At 37.2% G+C, this 23,148-nt stretch overlaps 1 protein-coding gene across 1 annotated transcript in view; it reads left to right on the top strand.

The window, feature by feature from the left end:
* The first annotated feature begins 1,787 nt into the window (after positions 1–1,787).
* LOC127636798 (leucine-rich repeat-containing protein 75B-like) overlaps positions 1,788–23,148 on the top strand; it is a 34,379-nt gene continuing 13,018 nt past the window's right edge. Inside the window, exons 1-3 of the mRNA XM_052117539.1 lie at positions 1,788–2,338; positions 10,688–10,816; positions 15,725–15,837. Coding sequence (XP_051973499.1) covers positions 2,048–2,338; positions 10,688–10,816; positions 15,725–15,837 — 533 coding nt within the window. The 5' untranslated portion in view covers positions 1,788–2,047. The remainder of the gene's footprint in view (positions 2,339–10,687; positions 10,817–15,724; positions 15,838–23,148) is intronic.

The following is a 23,148-nucleotide window of genomic DNA, read 5'->3' as shown; positions in this document are numbered from 1 at the left end:
ATACTGTTTGTTCTGTGCATTATTTCCTGCAAGACAGGAATGTCAGTGTTCTGCCATGGCCAGCGAAGAGCCCAGATCTCAATCCCATTGAGCAGGTCTGGGACCTGTTGGATTGGAGGGTGAGGGCTAGGGCCATTAAACCCTAATGTTTTCATAATTGGAAAAAAAAAATATTTAAAAAGGTCAAGTTTTTGGCTAATAACTCAGATATATATGTTACTTGACCTTATTTTTCTTAATCCATAGACTTAAGATTGTAAGTGTTAATAGCTCAAACTGTTGAGTATGAAGGTTATAGGGAATACTCTTAATGCCTTGTGCTTGAATGATTTAATTACAGTATGTTTTCTTGGTCAAAGGGAATATATAGAGGCATTTAAATAGTTGTTATTAAGAATTTATAGAGGTGTGCAACTCAAGTACAAGAGTCTATACATTTCTTTTTATTTGATGATTGACCTAGAATTTTTTACAATCTTCTTTATTTAAGCTGTTATAATATGGCCTAATTTTGAGTCTGTTCAATTAAAATTATTAAATAGAAACAACAACATATCAAATTTGAGTCTACTTGCATCTAGTTACCTTAAACTAAATAGTTAAGTTCACTGTATATGATTTATATGATAAGTCAATTTAAAAATACAAGTTTCCTAATACCATTGCTCAATTCTGTGGTGATGTGGTCATGTCCGAGCGACATCTGTGGAGAGCGAGGTCGGGAGAGGAAGAAGAGTAAGGATTGACACCTGGGGAAAATCTCTAACAGCTCTTTTGTGTTACAGTGAAGAGCTGGAGAGAGAGATAGGGAGCAACCAGAGCAGCAGTTGGAGGAGAGAGAACTGATGCCTACAGTATGTGACTATGTTGTGTGAACCAAAAAAAGGACTTTATGTTGAGTTAATAAGAAAGCTAATTAGCTTTTTGTGCCTGCTGAGAAGCAACAAGAAATAAAATCACCCTGAAATGTGTAAACTGGTTCCTGGTTTCTCATTTTCCCTTAAATTGACCTGAGAGTGTCACCGAGTTTACTCAACCAATTGAGCAGTCAGCTTATTAGGGTTTCAGTGTATGCAAATGGTACCACATGACACTTCAAAGAATACCATGATGATATCATACATGTAAAAAAAAAAAATAATAATTAAAAAAAAAAAACACGAAAGCATTATTTCAGCAAAGAACCATGTCAGAAAAAAACATGGTAAGTACCATATCCTTTCTCATACTTTTTTGTTAATGAATCAAGATTATTACATTTTAAATCTACAACATTAGCTATTATCAGTTTGAATAATATGTCTGTATTCCTCATTCTTTATACCAAATTAAAACAATTATATACATACAATCTCATTTGTACGCCTATTTTTCAACCAACAAAAATGTATCAAATGGCACTATAGTATAGGCACTTTTATTTATTTACTTTTTTATGATGATGGTTTTAGTATCCAGTACCATTATTACTGTGACAGTACTTTTTGTAAGAAGCTTGACTAAATTATATGTATTTACAAAGTTACGGCTAGTGAAATTGTTCTGCAAGTGTTCAGTTTTAAACCTGAGGTTATTATTGTATTTTACAAACCGATGCACATTTCGGTAACCACCATACAGTAGGCATACGTGCAATAAACGGGGATGCTGACAGAACATCAGCGGGTTTCCCATCATAAACGCTGAGCTGTTGAAAGTATTCTGTGTTATTAAACGCGTGTGGGAATCGGGCGCTCTGATTGGACAGATAGTAGCGTGTGGGCGTGGTATTAGGAGAAGAATGCAAACACACAACGGAGCTGCGCAGGATCCAGTGAAACACGGAGAAAGTGGCATTTAAATCATTTCTCGCGCTGTATATTAAAAGTATTTGATTAATTTGAAACTATATGGGAAACTGAAGTTACTAAACAACGTGAGATGCAATTATGGTCCTGCGCTTCATCATAAACAATCGCGTTTATGAGCTATACTTTACTCTTATGCTTTATGAAACAGTCTTCTATTGTTAAGCTTGATACTGAGATAGAAATAGGAAAGTTGAGACATGGGATCCAAGTTGACCAGGCAGAGTAGTTTGGACAGCCAGGCGACTTCCTTTTGGAGAGGAGGACGCCACCATCACGAGAGCTCTGGGAATGCGGCGGGGAGGAGTGGGAGAAGAGGAGAGTTTCTGTTTAGTTCTCTGGTGCTGAATTCGGACAAGCTGCCCGGGATGATGCGTAAATCTAGTCCCAGTCCATATGTCCAAAGAGTGGCTTGGGTTCGGGAGATCCAATCCATGCTAAAGGAACAGAATGTGGAACAAGCCATCGGCGTGTTGAAACTGCTTAGAAAGGTACAACAAAATCACAAGTATAATTATGTCAGATTGTGTTATTGTTATACTGCAGCTTTCCATAGATTCATAATAGTTTCTGAACTGTTGGCTACAGGTTGTTGCAGCACGTCTTCCCATAGAAAGACACAACAACAACAAACAATCACATCTTATTATCTCCTTGTCAGATTTGTCTCCTGAGAAAAAGACCCCATTCATCTCACATGTGTAGTTTACGTAGAAATCTAGTCACAAACTATGGTCATATTTACCAAAATACAAAAGTCTATGATCAAAAGCCTGAAATTGCAATCTATCCATTTTTTTCTCAGACCAATTAATCTGACCTATCCACATAAAGGTCTTTAACCTACTGTATGTCAGCAATTGTCTCATTTGTTTCTGTTGTTATTTTGGTAACATTTTACAATAAAGTTGCATTTGTTATCATTAGTTAACATGAACTAACAATTAACAGTAGCATTTATTAATCTTATGTCATGTTAATTTCAACATTTAGGAATGTATTTTTAAAACCAAAAGATGTATTAGTTACTAACATGAACTAACAATTGTATTTTTATTAACTAACATTAATCAAAATTCATAAATGCTGAAAAAAGATATATTGTTCAGGGTTAGTTCTTGATACCTAATGCTTAATGTTAATAAATGGAACCTTATTGTTAAGTGTTACCATTATTTCCTAAATCTTTATTACAGTAAAGACATTAAACTCCACTAAGCTATGATGTTTTTTTAGCAGAAAATTTTTTTCTTTGTGTTGATGAAGAAATCATTCAGTACACGTTTTTAAAATGTTCATGTTTCATGTTTTCAAATGTTACATTATTAACACATCACTTTGGATTATATGTATGAATTATGACAGAGAAAACAACTCATTAGGATCTTTATAGTCCAGCACCGGTTTTGCACGGTTCAGTGGAGCTGACAGATCTTGTCTCGAACTTCAAATCAGACAGACACAAAATCCTAACGGTCCCACTAAATTTTGGTGTACAGAAGTGGTTCATAAATGGCCCTGATTCTGATTTGCTTTTAATGAAAATGTTAAATAGGATAAACTGGGCTCCAAAAACTGCAGATTTCCGTAATATATGAAAAAAAAATCTAATTCTTTATCCAAGGAAATCAATCCTGCAAACATCTTTAGTAAGATGCCAAAATTCTCATCAAATAGCTGTAGTATTCAGTATCACCCATTTTGAACATCACTGATATTGTATGTGTTCTTGTATTAGGCTACTTAAAATGCTCCATGTTACATCTTGATCGTGGTTTGAATTCTCATGATAGATGTGTTTGCTGTTATGAACATGAACTCTGAGATCTGAAGGTGTAAGATATTGCAGTTGATGATTGACATGCCCCTTAATGCTCCCTTCTTTAAAGGATAGTTCACCCAAAAATAAATTCTCTCATCATTTTCTCACCCTCATGCCATCCCAGATGTGCATTACTTTTTTTTAGCTGAACACGAATGAAGATTTTAACAAGAATATCTCAATGCATGTGAATGGGTACCAACATTTGAAGTTCCAAAAAGCATATTACGGCAGCGTAAAAGTAATCCATAAGACTCCAGTGGTTAAATCCATATCTTCACAAGATATATAGTAGGTGCAGTTGAGAAAAAGATAAATATGTAAGTCTTTTTTTACTATAAACCTCCACTTTGACTTAGACGTTCTTCTTTTGTTTTTGGCAATTCGCATTCTTCGTTCATATTGCCACCTTCTGTGCAGGGAGGAGAACATATAGTAAAAATGACTTAAATATTTATCTGTTTCTCACCCACACCTATCATTTTGCTTCTAAAGACATGGATTTAACCACTGGAGTCTTATGGATTACTTTTATGCTGCCTTTATTTGTTTTTTGGCTATTCAAATTTCTATCCACCATTCATATGCATTGTATGGACCTACAGAACTCAGATATTCTTCTAAAAATACTTGTTTGCGTTCTGCAGTAGAAAGTCATACACATCTGGGATGGCATGAACATGAGTAAATGATAAGAGAATATTTATTTGGGGGTGAACTATCCCTTAAAGCCCATCATTTCAAGGCCAGATGTGCAAATGATCTCACAGTGAAATTGGAAACAGTAGCTAAAATTGGTCTGTGCTTACCGAAATGGAAAACACTGCTCCCAGTGGCCAAAGCGGTAAGTGTTGTTTGTTGTATCGGGCACGTGTGAGCTCCATTTTTCAGGTGTAATGTAGATGGAGGGGTGCCAAAAGCGATTTGGGAAGCGAGTTGTTTTTTGCTGTACAGGCAATAATATAGTGAAGAGCAATGCATATTTTATAAACTGCACTCACCCCCCAACCCCAAACCTAAACCTGACCATCAGTGGAGTAAAAACTCTGTTTATTGATTATCCTATTTAAGGGGCATCTCAAATCATCTCAAGCTATGCAACCTGATGAAGAGGGTCCTCCAGTTGCCCCCTCTTGTCCTACACCAATTCTCCGTTATAACCCCTGCTGTGTGAAAAAAAGTTATTTAGGGAAGCAAGGATAGAGGGAAGAAAGATGTTGTGGAGAAGTTTTGTCTTTTTATATGTAAAATGTAAGCAATTTTAACATTATATTTTCTAGCTCGTTCAACATCTAGAGGAAATATGGTTTAGATAGAGGAGTTTGAGTAGAAATTCTGGATTGAAAAATAATTGGAACAGACTGAATGAGAGATCTAACAACTCAAATACAGTAAATAAAAAAACTGATTTTTACATTTTGTAAGAAAATGTTAGTACTGCAGGGCACGTTTAGTTGCTTAGGTGTTCAAAGTGGTTGCTAGGTCATTTTTCTAAGTAGTTGCTTCTAAGTAGAGTGTTTTGGGTGGTTGCTTAAAACAGTCTCTATGGTCCCTCGATATGGCTTGTGTCCCTTCTTCAATATAAGTCTATATTATTATTTTTTTTTGCCTGTTTCATTGTCCACCAAGTTGGATTGCTTAGAAAAGTACTAGCACACCTCTCCTCAACAAGTCACATGATTTGAGGTATCATTCATATCTGCAGGATGACTTTCATGCCGAAGTTTGATAAGTAGAATTATGGATTTGATCAAATCCCTGAGTCTGGGCAATAACAATAGTGATGCTTGCCATAGCAAACATAACTAAAAAATCAGGGGGCCTGGGTAGCTCAGTGAGTATTGACGCTGACTACCACCTCAGGAGTTGCCACTCCCCAGTTGCTAGGGAGGGTAGAGTCACATGGGGTAACCTCCTCGTGGTCGTGATTAGTGGTTCTCGCTCTCAATGGGGTGTCTGATAAATTGTGTGTGGGCCGCGTAGAGGATCATGAACCTCCACGTGCTGGGAGTCTCCGTGGTGTCATGCACAACGAGCCACATGATAAGATACGCTGATTGACGGTCTCATAAGCAGAGGCAACTGAGACTTGTCCCCCGCAACCCGGATTGAGGTGAGTAACCGCGCCACCACAAGGACCTAATAAGCAGTGGGAATTGGGCATTCCAAATTGGGAGAAAAGGGGATAATAAAATAAAAAAACAAAAAAATCTACTTTTGTAGAATTCTCATGGAGACATATAATGGGTTAGAAATAGGTCTATTAGAAAAATAGTTAAAAAATCTGTGCATGTCTCGCTTAACACGTTCAGGTACAGTCAAGTGTTAGTGTATTTTCAGTTGTCATACTCAGCTCTGTCTGGATATGGCACTTTGTCACATGGATGCCCAGCCACTCGAAAATATTTCCAAACATGGAGCAGTCTCACCCACCCTGGCCCTGGAAGCTCTTAACACCCCACTAGAGAAGAGAAGGGACACATCATGGCAAATTTCTCCTTATAAGACCACAGAAAGAAATAAATGAATTTCTATGAATTTCAAAGCAGCTTTTCTGTTCAGGATGAAATGGATCGGATGGTAATAAACTGGGGGTCAAAATGATGGTGCAGGATGTCTTCTTTTGCCCCAGTGAACAAAAGAGAGAGAAAAAGAGGAGAAAAAACAACATGGCTTATCTCTGCTGTAGCTTCCTGTGTACTAATGAGCGCAATTCATTTTTCGCCATTGACTCTCATTGAGCAAAGGCAGCAAACAATTCCGCTTACATGCCTTAATGAGCATATGCACAGGAGATTAATGCTACAAAGATTTAACATTGCAAAAATTATTTCTTCATCAGTGTCTTTGTCTTGTTTTCCAGTAATACAGTCTAAATGTAAATGAACTAAACCTGGTAAGGGTCATGCTTAAACAAAAGAAAACAATTTGCCAATATCTTATGCAATTTTGCTTCTTAAGTAAATTCATCTTGTTTTATAGCTGTTTGAAAGACATTGAAAGACAAGCCAAAAATGTATGCAGCGTACGATTGTATAACAACAGTGAATTTAAAATGTTTTCTCTTTGATAGCAGTTTTATCTTAATTAGCCCAATTGTGACTCCACTTTGCCGTATCATCTAGAGTTTGATGCATTATAGATGGCAAATGGAGAGCCCGGAGGAGTTGCCAGATGTCAGGGAATCCCTGAGCAAAACATAGTGTGCAATATATCAGACAGAAACCCAAAAGGGTGGGAAACACTAAAGGGAGATTTCCACTTCCCTCGTCTGGAATGCTCGTTTGCCAGTTTCTGCATTGATTTATGTGGGTTGACTCATAGGTTGGTGAAAGCTGTTTATGTTGTCTTGTTTTTGCTGTGTTAAAAAAATGCTCTTATCCAGATGAACAAAGTAGGTTGATTAGACAATTAAAATGTATTAATGAATAACCTAATTAGGCCGAATGTATATGAAAATGCACTACAATCATTTTAACACGTATATTGTTTACATCTTGTGGCTGTACTTTTGAAAAAGTGAGTATTTTATTGTTTAAGGATTGGCCCCATTCACTTCCATTAGAAATGTCTCACTGTAACCTCAATTTTTGCTTTAAAAAACCAAAAACTAAATGGGAGATAAGTTGAAATAAAGTTTTGTAGTTATCAACATTGTACTCAAATGCTGTTGAGCTTAACTTGTATTGAATCCAGAATATTATTTTAAAAGCACATACAGTATGTGTTAAATCTAACTAAAAGGTCAAAATAAATTGAGGGCAACCACAGTATTAGTACGATCATCTTATGCGAAGAAGCACTTCATAAACAACTCAATGGACATGTTTGACATTCCATAGCACTTCAAAATAGAGAATTACATGTTTAATTTGAATGAGTCACTCAGGTTTTGTTGTTCATGCAGCACTGATATACTGTACAGTATGTTTGTTATGTATTTAGGCAATATGTTCCTCACATTTGCCCTTAAGATATTAAACTTTTTTTTTTTTTACATTTGGCAGACGCTTATATCCAAAGCGACTTACAGTGCAATTATTACAGGGACAATCCCCTCAGAGCAACCCGGAGTTAAGTGCCTTGCTCAAGGACACAATGGTGATGCCCGTGGGGTTCAAACCAACAACCTTCTGATTAACAGCCCTGTGCATTAGCCACTACGCCACCACCACTCTATACATGTTTCTCTCTCCCCATTCGTCTCTATACATTTGCTTAGTCACGATAAATTACGCTAGCCAATAGATTATACAAGAAACTTTGTCCTCTGGGAATTTATCTTGATTATCTGATCTAAGTTTATTTCCCCCTGCTAGTCGGATCAGACTCGCTTGCCTTGGCTGGTCTGTGGAGGAAAGTACTTTAGCTGTCTCCAATAAGCCCTACAAATAAGCTGTCATTGTGTCTGCAAATACTTTCTCTGCTTAACGTAAAGAAGCTGGATTTAATGGTTGCAACTCTAGTCTAGCAATAGATCAACAAACCACTCGGCTGCTCATTAGAATTTTTTTTCCTTCTCTGAAGCACTAGATGTAAACATGATGGAAAGATTACTTTATCTATTCAGATTTATGTCAAATTCAGAACCACCCTGAAGTAATCTTGCAAATGGATTTTGGAGTTCTAGGATGAAAGTATGGAATGATTTTCCGGACATTATTCAAAAGGAATTGCAAATTGTATTTGCAATTGCGTTTTCAATTTGTGGACGCATAAAATGTGACATAATCCAAACGCAATTGCAAATCGCGCATTACCGTTTGCATTTTCGTTTAAGCAAACGCACAGTGACTGCCAGATTTCAAATGGAAAAGCAAAGTCCGTTTGCAACTGTGTTTCCCATATCTTACGAGTTTTGGCCCTGTCATATTTAAATAGCAATTTCAATTACCACGTCTGCTTTTTCACTTTCTCAGCGTCGCGTATGTAGCCAGCCAAAACTCAAGTGGAATACTAATTCCCTTAGTATTTCCATTGATGCCTTACACGGAAACCTGTCAATCAGGGTCAAGGGTGGGATTATGCTATGGGGCGTGTTTGTCTTGGGAAGTGACGTCACTCACAGTCGACGGTCAAGAGTCATTATATAAACAAGCATTAAATGTAATGGACCAGAAATCTGTAAGATGGCACATCACTACATCATTCTAAGGAAGCATAATATCTTGAGTTTTGACAGTTTTGTAAATTTTTCTTTTTTAAAACTAATTTTTAAGTGTGTGAACAACATTGCACCAGAAATATTGTGTCAACTAGTACATAAACAAAAGAGCGGAATAAGAACTAGAGGCACAATAAGTGGAAACTATAGCCACAAAACGTAGAACAACATTTGGTCAGACATCATTTTCAGTAAGAGGCATACATTTGTGGAATGCATCTGAAATTAAAACATTGACAGACTTCAAGGTTTTTAATACACATTTAAAGCAATGGCTGAAACTGAAACAACTTTGTGAACACTGACTGTACAGGACATAACACAATGCATACAAACATAATGTTGCATATGTGAGCACGCACAGACATATGCACCCTTTTCTGTTCTTGTATTGTTAAATGTGTCTAGACTTTGATTTATAGTGACTTCCACATCTACTTAAGCCCATATCTTATTTCATGTATGGGATGTATTTGTTGTATGTATTTTATTAATTCTAAATCTTAAACTCAATACTCTGTAATTTTTGTTTTAAATTTATAAGCCTAACCAGGGACAGGGGTTGTAAATTAGTCATGGCTAGAAACATGTATGCGTGGCATCTACTTTGTAGGCCTATTCTTTATAAAGCAATGTTCTATGCATTTGTCCCTGTCAAATAAACATTAAAATAAATACAAAATAAATAAAGAGGTGATGCCCTGAACAGACGCCGGTTTATTTGATCTTGACCGTCGACTGTGAGTGATGTCTCTTCCCAAGACAAACACGCCCCATAGCATAATCCCACCCTTGACCCTGATTGACAGGTTTCCGTGTAAGGCATCAATGGAAATACTAAGGGAATTAGTATTCCACTTGAGTTTTGGCTGGCTACATACGCGACGCTGAGAAAGTGAAAAAGCAGACGTGGTAATTGAAATTGCTATTTAAATATGACAGGGCCAAAACTCGTAAGATATGGGAAACACAGTTGCAAACGGACTTTGCTTTTCCATTTGAAATCTGGCAGTCACTGTGCGTTCGCTTAAACGAAAATGCAAACGGTAATGCGCGATTTGCAATTGCGTTTGGATTATGTCACATTTTATGCGTCCACAAATTGAAAACGCAATTGCAAATACAATTTGCAATTCCTTTTGAATAATGTCTGGAAAATCATTCCATATGAAAGGATCAAGTTGTTGAATATCAAGGTTTATCTGTGACCTTTAGAGGTTCTACTTGAATTTGTAATCCTACATGCTTAATTAAAGAGTTCACACACAAATTTAATTTACTCACCCTCATGTCATTCCGAATCTGTATGACTTTCTTTCTTCCGGGGAACACAAAAGGTGAATTTAACAAAATCCTGGCTGTTCTTTTCCATAAAACACAAGTGAACAAAAAAGCCCATACAAGTATCATAAAAGTGGGTCATATGACATATGCGACGTCTGATTCATGAACAAATCATTCTTATTAATGAATCGGTTGATCGAGATCACAAAACCAGTTGTAATGATTCATTCATGAATCAGGCTGATTCTGTTCTCGAGTTCAACTCACTGACTCAAAGATCCAGTTGCATCAATCAACAGCTCACTGGAAGGCAAGATTATCAGTGAATAACAACTTAAATGCCATTCTGTTCCTCACACAAAGCTATATTCAATATCCTTCAGAAGAATTGACATATAGAACACAATACGTATGAACCACTTTTATAGTGTTTTTTATTTTTATTTTAGAGACATTCTTAATAAATGTACATGATGTGTTCCACGGAAGAAAGAATGTCATGCAGGGTTTGGAACAACATAAGGGTGGGTAAGTAATTATTTGAAATTCTTTCTGTTTCTTTCTCAACAGGACTTGGGTCTTGAGGGCACATTTCTTAATGACATCCTCTACAAGAATGCTGCCTTCCTCAACCTAGCGGATCCAATCTCCCATGAGCTTCTGCTCAATTTGGCCCGTGACATGCAGTGTCCAAAGCGGGTAAGACACCACCACTAATAAGAAAAGATGATTGTAAACACAAGCCAATGGGGGTAGTTGAATGTCCGAGATGTCAAACTCAAGAGTTTGACTTGATATCACCCCACAGCTGTCAACATTATCTCTGGATCCCAACATGAACTTGAGCCAAAACCTGTGTACATGCTCATTACTAAGTCTCCAGATATGTAGAGCGTTTATTTTTAGTTGGCGGTAAGTGGCTTGGCGGCCGATTCTACAGCCCTACCGCCTCGGTAAGACCATTGGCAGCTGTCATCCCACGGCTGGGACTGGAGTTAGTTGGCTCGCACTTCAGTCATGTCCTAAATTAGTTTTCAAAGCATGAGATGTACAGAAAGATGGCTATGACCTTTATTTTGCTCAATAGAGACATCAGTGAATTTTTCATTCCATGTTGAAATTCCACAGTTGTGTTTGGACTTAATTGGGCAGAAAGGACAGAGAGGACCATTTTCCAATAATAGAACCACTTGAAGGGGCAAAGCTTGTCCTTTTCCTCTGAGACTTTGTTTTGGAACATTTTTCTATAAACAAGTATCCAGCAAAACAGCTTGTCAATCAGTTAAATGACATAAATGGCATCTACTGTATTTTGAAGAATGACACATATATGTTCTGTCGTAAATCTCCTAGGCCTCCTTTCTGTTGTTTTCATACAAAAAAAATGGGCTTTATTAGGATATTAAACTTTTAAAAAAATAATTACAAGCCAGTATGAATCATATCTACGCCTTCAATTTCTTATACATTTAAAGGGATAGTTCACCTAAAAATTTACATTTTGTTGTAAAATTTTAAGATGCAATGGAAGTCAATAGTGACTGAGGCTGCCGATCACTAACATTTTGTCCTAACAATCTTCATTGTGTTCCACAAAAAGAAGAAAGTGATACTGCTTTGGAACCAACATCAACTTGTGGCAAATGATGACAGCATTTTCATTTTCGGTGAACTATCCCTTATAGGAATCTTTTCCATTTGCCCTGATTAAGAATCCCTGCTTGAAATCTTCGAAAGGCTGGGTTTGTGGTGAAGTTTACAATTGTTCTCAGTATAGTTCTTAGCAAATGGCTCTCAAAATGCTGGATAGCCTCCTCTTCAGTCGCAGAAGCCTTGAGGAGTTAAGTGTCTAAACCCAGAGGACAAGAATGAGGGATTGAATGAGGGTGTTCAGTCAGGCAAGATTTGATGAGGGCTCTCGATTTCCCTAAAGGCCTCTGGTTCTTTCCTTCTTTGCCGACTTAAAGGGACAGTTCACCCCAAAATGTAATTTATCTCATTATTTACTTTACTCTTACTTTACTGGCATTATTTACTCACCCTAATGCCATACCAGATGTGTATGACTTTCTTTTTTATGCAGAACACAAATCAAGATTTTAGAAGAGTATGTAGGTCAGCTCTGTAGGTCCATTCAATGAGAGTCAATGGTGGTCAAATCTCTGAAGCACCAAAAGTCACATAATGGCTGCATAAAAGAAATGCATATGCCTCCAGTGGTTAAATCCATATCTTCATAAGTGATATAATAGGTGTGGATGAGAAACAGATCAATATTCAGATCCTATTTTACTATAAATCTCCACTTTCTCATTCAGAATTATTGAAATATTGATTTGTTTCTCACCCAAAGTGATTGCATTGCCTCAGAAGACATGTATTAAATGACTTGAGTCATATGTATCGTGATTTATGGAGCTTGAAAGGTCTGGTCACCATTCACTTGTATTGTATGGAACTAAATAATTATTATATTAATTATATTATTATAATACTATAATAATTAACAATCTTCGTTTGTGATCTGCAGAGAAAAGAAAGTCATACACATCTGGGATGGCATGAGGGTGAGTAAATGATGAAAGAATATTCCTTTTTGGGTGAACTGTCCCTTTAATAAACATTGTCAAGCTATAGAATAGACAGCTATAGAATAACACCCACTCCATTGGATCCCAGAAAGCCACAAAGATTCAGAAGTGGTAAGATATTCAGCAGGGTTTAGGGCAAAAATTCCACCCAAAGAGGTCAAATATACCCCAGATATGACAGTAGATTGTAGACAGTTGTATCATGTAAAATAGCGACTGAACATTTACTTAAAATGGATTCTAGTGGTGCACTTCTATGTTTGATGTTGGTTTTATTTTGTAATTAACTGCCATATTTGTTTAAATTGATAATTAATTTGAAGTATTTTACATGATAAACATTTATTTATGACACAAACTCATCCCTATACTCTTTGATAGACTTTATTATTATATATATAACACAGTCTAATCTGTGTCCCAATACACCACCATCTAATGAAGATTGGTTTCTCAGTTGAAGCAGTTATTCGTGATGGGAATCATGGGAAATATGTAAAGGCATTTTAATGAGCTTTTGTTTGTTTTCAGCACATAGATTATGTTCCCCCTTTGATTTAGTCATCTCGTCATTTACTTTTTTCATTAAATTGTCGTTTTGATCTATCGCTGATGTCTTTAGTTTCAATCAGAAATTGAACATTAACTTAAATCCTTTTGACAATAACACTCCCTCTGGAGCGTACGCCATTGAATGGACGGTTTCTTTATTAAAGGAGTTCAATAACAGTAGTCCAATAATTGCTGTCACTTACAGATACCAGCGAGAGAGTTAATATAGGACAGAGGTAAAACAAATGTATTAGTTTTGCCTTAATAGTCATCAGGAAGCTACCAAGCCACTTTCTCAAGAACACTGGTTATGTAACAATGTTTACTTCCTGTCATTTCAATAGAGAGACTATGAGCCAGCTGAGATGAGCTACACACACCGTTAATTCACTAAAATTGAATTCACACTCATGTCTTTCCAAACCCATATGACTCTCTTTTTCATCCGTGGAGCACAGTTACAATGCATGGGGACTGAGACTTTCTAGTTTCAAAAAAGTGTCTATATGTGTATTTTTATGTATCATAAAAGTAGTCTATATGAATATGAATAGCATGATCGACTGTCTTTTCAAGCCATACAACAGCTTTGTGTGAGGTGCAGACCACAAGTTTAGTTGCTGTTCAGTTAAAATCTTTACAATACTTTAAACATGTTTGTTTTTTTTCATGGAACAAAAAATGTCATACGGGTTGGAAACAGCATGACAGTGAGTAAATGATGGCAGAATCTTCCTTTTTGGGTGAACTATCCTTTTAAAAACTCCAGTCAATAGCTGCGTCTACTCTTTGTGCATTGCTGTGTTGGTGTAGTTGTTGTTGCACCGCTGATTAGATTTACTCAGCTCTGCTCTGGCCAATCCGTTTAAAGATGGAGAGTCGATCCAAAGCCTGTTTTGATGCAGAAATAGATGGAGGCATTGTAGAGAGAAGGCCTTGAGATCATAATAAACCAGCCTCTAACCCAGCTCAAAAAGGCATGAATAACTCTCGTCTTTTCAAGAAAGATACACATGAAGGAGTGCTGTTCTGTGAAGCACTATTAGCTGCTATTCATTGTAGTAATGAAATGAAATGAAATTGGATATACATGATTTTGAGCATATGAGTATACTGTAGATTGGCAGTAGCTTTATATAAACATGCAAGGAAGTTCTGTAAGGTGTAGTTTGCCTTCTCCTGCTCTAAAATCTGATTGGTTGAGCCACTTTCAAAACTGTTGTAAAATAGCCAATACTGTGTATAAGTGTATAAACCTCAGTCAACTAAATTATATATATATTTATTTATTTATTATATATTTATGTCAATACATATATATATTCAACAAACATTTGTGTTAGTTAATTAATTATAAGGTAGCTTTTACGAAAACTTGCACATTGTACCCCAAAATAAAATAAAGATATTATATTTGCATAAAGAAAAAATATTTTAGACTCATTAACAATTTATATATTTATTACTTAAACATGTAATTAAAACATATAATTTATTTTAAATAAATAATATATGATATATATGTTTATTGCTTAATCTTTTGTATAGTTCTCATTATTATCATTGGAGATTTCATTTAGAATCTTTTTACTCTTATACAGTTGTAACGTTGTTCAATGGAAAGGAGGAGGTGAGAACCAGCTTGTCAATATAAATAATATTTTAATGCTAAACTTAAACAAAAGACAAACACACACACACATGACGGACATGTCCGTAAACGATCTTTCTCTCCCGCACCATCCTCCGCAGTTGGCCTTTATCCCTCTCGGAGGCTTGATTAGCCTGATAAGGGACCGGGTGTGTAGAATCACGACCCAGCCCCGCCCTCCGCCCTGTCACAACAGTATTTTTAATTGAACTTAAATTCAGAATAATTACTACCATGATGTGTAAATAATTTAAAGATAAAATATGTCATTGTAAGTGAGATTTTAACTTTTTTTTTATTTAATTAATTTAATTTTGTTTTGTTTTTTGTTTTTGGTCATGAAAATAATGCCACAATGTAAAATTATTAATTGTTCTAAAATAGGATTTTTTTTTTTAATTTTAGGGTGAAATATGTCCTAGACACCTTAACTGGTTTTATGAGATTCACCCTATATTACTTTGTGGAAAATTGTTTATTGTGATGATTTTTATTGATAGGAGATGTTTTATCACGTCCAACAATATTATGTGCATTACAATGATTTTACCATGCTGGTTTTACAAAACCCCATAGTAAAATAACTGTAACAAACCTGCTGTTGTGGCTTATTATTTTTTGAAAACATACCTCTTTAACTATACCATTGTGTACCTTGTTGAACTCTTTTATTAGCAATAGGTTTGTTAAACATCCAAATTCCATTGGGTTTCCCTGTGAGAGACCTTAAGCCGTCTGATCACAGCTTTATCTGGCCACCTGTCTCATGAAATAGCCCTTCAACACCCTCTTCTCCTTATGCTGGTTTTGCAGGAGTCTGATGCTCTCAAGTCCTCTGAGAAGATCTGCAGGCAGCTGATCTATCACCTGACGCCTCACTCTAAATGGAGCAGACAGAACGTGCCCAGGAGGAAGTCCCAAGCCTGGTAAGAGTCTAGTAATTACTATAGTAATCATATTTTATCCTTGATATTTATAGTAAAACCATATTGATAATACAGGAAACATAAACTGTGGTAATAAAAATCATAATTTTGTGGTTATGGTATTTGTAGTAAATCCATAGTAACCACAAGATACCATGGTAAAACTATTGTAAAACCATACCATACTGTATTAAAACCATCCTTATGAAAATTGAGAGTTCATGGCAAATTTGCTGCAGTATTTGCAAATTCGCCACTGATAACTTTCACATGCAAATGAGCTTTGTGGCAAACTTGCGGCAAATTGTCCATTGTTGCCAAAGGCTCACCACTACTGGTGAAGAGCTGCAAACCTCTGGAAAACATTAGCAGCAAACAAAAAGCTAATTTGCATGTGAAAATAACTAGTGGCAAGTTATCTGCAAATTTGCGGCTAGTTTAGATTTTTTTATAGGGCTGTCGATTTAACGTGTTAATTCAGTGCGATTAATTTGACAAAAAATAATGCGTTCAAAAAATGAACGCAATTAATCGCACCATAATAAGGAAGATTCCTGAGAAATGCAAGCTTGTAGTACCACCTGTTTACTAGAGAGGGCAGTAAGTGTTCAAAACACTTGAAGCAGTGCAAATGTGATCTAAGGGATCTCAAGATGTGTTTAAAGATTGAGTATTAAACTATATTTAACTTGAAACAGTGAACTAAAAATTTTATGTTTATGATGCGACGCACCTGAGATGCTGCACAAGCATGTCTGATGAAGGTGTAGATTGACGGGCTCTTAAACAATCCCTCATAATAAATCTCCAACTGATTGACAAATTCACTTGTGAAATGAATTACTGTGAACTGTGTGCCAATGATTGACTTATGTTCAATAATATGGTATTAAACAACACATTGTATTCTAAAGCCGCTTTTTGTATTGTCTTATCAATGATTAACTCTTCTGCTACAAGAATATAATGCATTTTAATTATCTGAATATTTTTTTAATATATACAGTCAGGTCCATAAATATTGGGACCTCGACACAATTCTAACCTTTTTGGCTCTATACACCACCACAATGGATTTGAAATGAAACGAACAATACGTGCTTTAACTGCAGACTTTCAGCTTACATCCAAATCAGGTGAACGGTGTAGGAATTACAACAGTTTGTATATGTGCCTCCTACTTTTTAAGGGACCAAAAGTAATGGGACAATTGGCTGCTCAGCTGTTCCATAGCCAGGTGTGTGTTATTCCCTCATTATCCCATTTACAAGGAGCAGATAAAAGGTCCAGAGTTCATTTCAAGTGTGCTATTTGCATTTGGAATCTGTTGCTGTCAACTCTCAATATAAGATCCAAAGAGCTGTCACTATCAGTGAAGCAAGCCATCATTAGGCTGAAAAATCAAAACAAACCCATCAGTATTCGTATTAACAGAGATAAAAGTCTGGATTACTCTCTTTTGTGTTTGCAATTCTTTTAGCTTTCTGTTAAAATAATTCCAGTGGCTTGGCCACCAGACTAAAGCTTGGCCGACGCCGGAGCTTACAGGGTTTCATACTATCATTTGCTAGCACCTTTTTGCAAATAACACACTGTGGCAGCGACGGATCATCAGGACCGGTCCACGAAAATCCCAATTTTAAATATTCGTGATCATACTCCCAGAATCTGCCCCTCCCCTGTAGACTTTTGTATTACCATTTGGGATTTTTTTGCAACAAGCATATGCATAACACGCACTTTAACACGCAAGCTAGCAGGACAGATGTGTACAGACGTGAACCGTTATGTTTTTTTCCCCCCACGCTGTGCCACACCTGGGGCTCTCTGGCGCCTCAGGGGAGGCGTGCCTCACCAATTGAAAACCTCTGCTCTAAGGTGTTCTGTAGAAATGTGCATAGAAGGATGTAATTTTTTCTACGTTAAAATTCTTTCTTTTATCCCAGCTTAATATGGAAAGATAAGTAAGCTATCCGTAGGTTTATGCCCCCAAAACTTAATTACTTTTGCGATTCCATTTACACACTTCTCCTTTAAGATGTTATTTTCTTAAAAATCCCCAAAATCCGAAAGTGTGAATCCCTACAAACCACCATCGTGTTGTACACTCCAGTCAAGTCAAATGTTTGTATAGAGCATATTTCAAAACCAAAGTGCTGCACATGGGGTATCAAGAATAATGCATCAGTTGGAAGTCTGCTTGTTTACATGTGCAATTATAACTTTGGGTAGTAATGCTGCATTCTTCATCTGCCTGTGCAAGTACACATGACACAATGCTTTAAATACACGTTGCCTCAGTGTATTTGCCTCAGACTTTCGGAGCATACGCACAACTCAACGAAGTTGAACAACAATCACATTATCAAGGTGTGTTAGTCTGACTTCGCAAAAATCAGGTACAATTCAAGAATCGATACAATTTCTGTCAGACTAAAGAGTTTGTGACATTTTAAAAAGACTGAACGACTAAAATGTTTTAGTCTGACTGAAATCAAACTTTTAAAGGTTTTTAAAGTGATTTCACTTGCACCACACAAGGAATGTCTTTTCCTCTGGGTGCAGGGCAGGTATGGTGGGAGAGTCATTATGAAAGGGAAAATCTTTTTAATGAAATCTGTGTTGTATCCCCATCCCTGAGCAATTAACCCAGTTTGAGAGATTTCAACAGCTGTAATTTATCTCCTCTGCTTCTTGTTTTATCTGAAACGTATCTCTAAACAAGCCCGAACAATAATAAGCCGTCATCGCCAACATTCACGTAATTTGAGCACCCCTGCTCTTTCAGTATTTGTCATGAAAGCCTAATCTTTAGAAATGTTTGTGGTGTCACCCTCAGAGGTGATATTGGGGAGAAAGATTGAATGCTTTAGTGGGACAAGATGCCTGTGAGAATGGACTATTAGAGTGTAAAGATATTTGCTCGGTTACAAAAACTAGTGAGCTGCCTACAGATGCAGATCAGTGGAAAGTAATGAAAGAAATGTTCATTATGCTTTAAATATTCTTCTAATTCATTCAATCCAGAAAATAATCCTTACAACAGTTCAGGATCATTTAAATGCAAATTGAGTGTACAGTACTATGCATTTGATGCAAGCTTAGCAACATGCTAACATCAAACTCTATTGAAAACAATTATGGGGAGCGCAATTTGCGTGACACTCAAATTTGCTGCCAATGTGGGGCATTCCACATCGGTCACTTATGAGGTTTTATGACAGTTTGGATGCTGTCTTAGAAGGCAGCTGCCTATGTAGTGAGAATGCAGCAAGGAAGCTCACTAGGTTTTGTACAATGCTATTATCAGTGCATTCATTGTTCTAATAAAGGGTACATAAGGAGAAAAATTGATCTCATGAAAATTCAAGTTTGACTATGGTGACATTTTTGCATAATTATATTAAGCTTCTCCTTACACATATCGGGGCAGTTCTGAGGTTAAATGTCCACTGTGTGGTGCCAAAAGCATGTTCGATTTTCTCCCAAATAAATTAGGTTTTTAAGGTCAATGTTCTATTGTGTTTTATTTCAGCAAAACCTACCTACCTACCCTAAACCTAAACTGATGGTGTCATAAAAAGCAAATGAGAGGCAAAAATGTAGTAATAGTAATGTGATTCTATGAGACCGGGTGGGTGGGTGCATTGGATGTGGTGGTGATGCTTTCACATTTTTGTAAGTAGATCTTTCATGGTCCTTTAAACCACATTTATTTTTTCTGCACGTAACCAGAAAAGAGAGGCTTTGCCTTAGAGAGGCTGGGTGGCCGGAGGGAAAAGCATGAAAGACAAAGAGCACCAGAGAGAAAGAGAGAGAGCTAGAAAGCAAGTGAAACCGTGTTGCCAGCTCAGATATATGAGCATCGGTGCCACTAGAGCCTGAATTAAAGCAAACTAGTCTTCATTATAAGCCACACACATACACTTAATGTCTGCTAATGAATAATGTCTAATGTCTCTTTAAATGACTTTATGAATTATATCAGTGTAGAATGACAAAGGAAGAGCTGCAGAAGATAATAATCAACAAGCTACTTATTGTTTTATTAAAGGAATATTTCACCCCAAAATGAAAATTCTGTCATTATTTACTCAACAGCCAGGAGGTTCGGAACGACATCCGGGTGAGAAATGATAGAATGTTCATTTTTGTGTGAACTATCCCTTTAGAGAAGGAAATAAAGACCATCTATACTGAATGTCTACTCATAAACAGTCTATTTGAGCAACTTTTCATGACTTACATCAGCATGGAATGAAACAGAAGGAATCTACAGGGAATTATAATCTACAATCTTCCATGCTATATGGATTCTTGAAGGAATGTTCCGGGTTCGATACAAGTTAAGCTCTCAATCGACAGCATTTGTGGTATAATGTTGATTACAACAAAAATGAATTCTCACTTCTTTCTTTAAAAAAAGCAAAACATTGATGTTACAGTAAGGCACTTAAAGTGAAGTGAATTGGGCCAATCTGTAAACTTTATAATAAATACTTTTTCAAAAGTATATAGCCACAAGACGTAAACAATACATGTGTTAACACGATTTTAGTGTGATAAAAATCACTTGCTAACGTTTTCCCATGTGCCATGATAATGTATTGTCAACAAACCCTAAAATTCAGAACTCAATGCATTGCATTCTCAATGTGGCCACAAGGGGCGCTAGAGCGGACACCATTGTGAACTGTCCGCTTCTATTGGGAGTTCTCTTTCAAGCCAACTACAGTCATGGCAGATGAAGAGTTTGAAGAATATTGGTGAGCAAGTAAGGTAAAGCCCATATATTTATAGTAACTTACCAGAATATTAAAACCTAGTTTAATGGCACCGACATTTGAAGGTAACTATTGCCCCCTTGACTACGAAGGTTTGTTACCACCACAGTAATAAGAACACACGTTAAGCATGTTCAACCGAGCAATGCTTTGGCCCAGCACTTGAATCTTCATATGCATATTTGTTTAAGAGTATGTTTCTGTGCAATTACTTATCTATGCACACATACTACAATTTGACAAAACATTATCAAAATCATAGATATGTGAGAGCAGGCTCTTTTTATTTGTGCAGCAAGCAACACCCAGAACACCCTAGCAACCACCTAGCAATGCCCTGGTAATCACCCACAATAGCCAAGCATCAGGACAGCGGCTTTTGCACAGGCAGGCACCACTCACATTTTCGTCAGAAAAGTCCAGTTATGAATTCAGAACAAAGTTTTGTTTGTACTTTAAAGCATTGCAAAATATGTTTTGCATGCCTATAAGCTCAAGAAGCCAGTGTTCTCGATTCTAAGGCTAATCACCCACATATTCGTTTTAGCTCCTGGAAAAGCCCCTCTTGGTGCGAGAACACAAAACAGCACAGCAGTAGATGCCATTTCATCAACAGCAACTTTCCTGCAAGGCAGCTGTTCGCCTCTCAGCCATATCTGCCTGTGTAACACAATCAAATGATGAATCTGTTTAATAAAGTAGTCAGCAGGGGTAAAGATGAGATCGCAGCAACCCTCCGTGTAACTATCCCTTCAAGTCTCGGCTCTGCTCGGGGGTTGCCTGCGATGTGTTGATGCATAGTTTATTGGGGGAGCATTTGCGAGTGCACTAAAAGCAGCAAGGAGTGGATATTTGTCAGCTTACATCCTCCTCATTCTGTTAAGCATTTTGTGGCGTGCGTTTGCTGCCTAATGCCGGGGTATAGATAAGTGACCTAAACTTGCCCTATAGTCATCGGAGTCTGAAAGACAAGGGAAGGATGGGAGGCAATTTGCTGAAAAGTTGTTTTCATACATCTGTGCTGGTTTGTTTTATGTAAACAAGCACTAGATGGACGTCTTTGAACCTTGCGCCATGTCTCTGTGTTTTCAGCATCTCTCGTGCAGGAGCGCCACGTTTTTAGATGCCATGTCAAGTTTAAAAGTAAAAAAATTTTGAAACCTGCATTCTATTCTGTATGTTGTGCTGCGTCTAGCTTTTTGGGCAATAATGCGTTCGGTATGAATTCCTTAAGGCCATACTCTACACAAGTATGTGAACGCAGTCGCATCTTGCTAGTATGCATGCTCGATTTCACACGTCGTTGCGTTCTAAAATGTGTCCGAGCGCAATTCATAAAGCCGAAAGTACATTTCTGTATTGACGTAAAAGCTTAGCATCTGCGTACAGTCGAACGTGAGTCAGTCAAAGTATAAGTGCTAAGACTGCCATGAGGTACTGGACTATTTTTCTTCAGGAGTTTAGACACAGACAGATGTCTTTATATTCCTTCAGACTTGAGTTAATTTAGTTATCACATGACCTCCTCACACACGCATTCTTGAAGTGCACAATAACTATTGTTGTTGGTTCCACATTCATCTCCTGTTTGTAGCAGCGATAAAAAAAAAAAAAATCTCCCCTTTTCTCCCCAATTTGGAATGCCCATTTCCCAATGCGCTCCAAGTCCTCGTGGTGGCGTAGTGACTCGCTTCAATCCGGGTGGTGAAGGACAAATCTCAGTTGCCTCCGCGTCTGAAACCGTCAATCCACGCATCTTATAACGTGGCTTGTTGAGCGTGTTACAGTGGAAACTTGGAAGCGTGGAGGTTCACGCTATTGTTGTGGCAGTGTCATGACAGTTTCCTCCACGCAGTTCTTAGGTTGTCCCGTGTGCTTGTGTTTTCTTCTCTCCCTTGTGTATCCCCAGGTGCTGCACGATGGCAATGCGGTGGCGAAGCGATTCACGTACTTGCATAGAGTATGTTTCGGCCTTTATACAGAAAGCCAAGTGGCGTTTAGTTATTTTTGGTTTGCCAAGCAATGTTGCAACTTGTTGCATTAAAGGAATAGTTAGCCCAAAAATGAAAAGTCTGTCATTTACTCACAATCAAATCCTTACAAACTCCTGTGATTTGCTTTCTTCTTTTGACCCTGGAACACCAAATAAAAAATATATATATATATATAATTCTGACGGTATTTTTTTTATCTTTGTGTGATGTATTCCTTTAACTAAAATAGTGACCCAATTGAGGATCTGGGGATGGTTGGGGGGGCCTATAAACGTGAGTTGTTGTCATGGAGGTTTTTGACTAATGCAGAACATGACAGAGCTGAAGACATGTGGGGCAGCTTGGGTTTCAGCTAACGTGGTGCATGTGCCATTTTCTGGCGAACAGTTACTTGCATTCTCACACACATATACACGCACGTGTCATTCTGAGACTAGGTTGCATTTGTAGCCCATATTTAAAGATGACATGCAGCTGAGCAGAATGACTGCATTCAGTCTGTTCCGCATCCCACATCCCTGTCTTGTGTTAAT

The sequence above is a fragment of the Xyrauchen texanus genome, chromosome 44, assembly GCF_025860055.1.
Source record: "Xyrauchen texanus isolate HMW12.3.18 chromosome 44, RBS_HiC_50CHRs, whole genome shotgun sequence".
Classification (NCBI taxonomy): domain Eukaryota; kingdom Metazoa; phylum Chordata; class Actinopteri; order Cypriniformes; family Catostomidae; genus Xyrauchen; species Xyrauchen texanus.
This window is presented reverse-complemented; position numbering and strand designations above follow the sequence as displayed.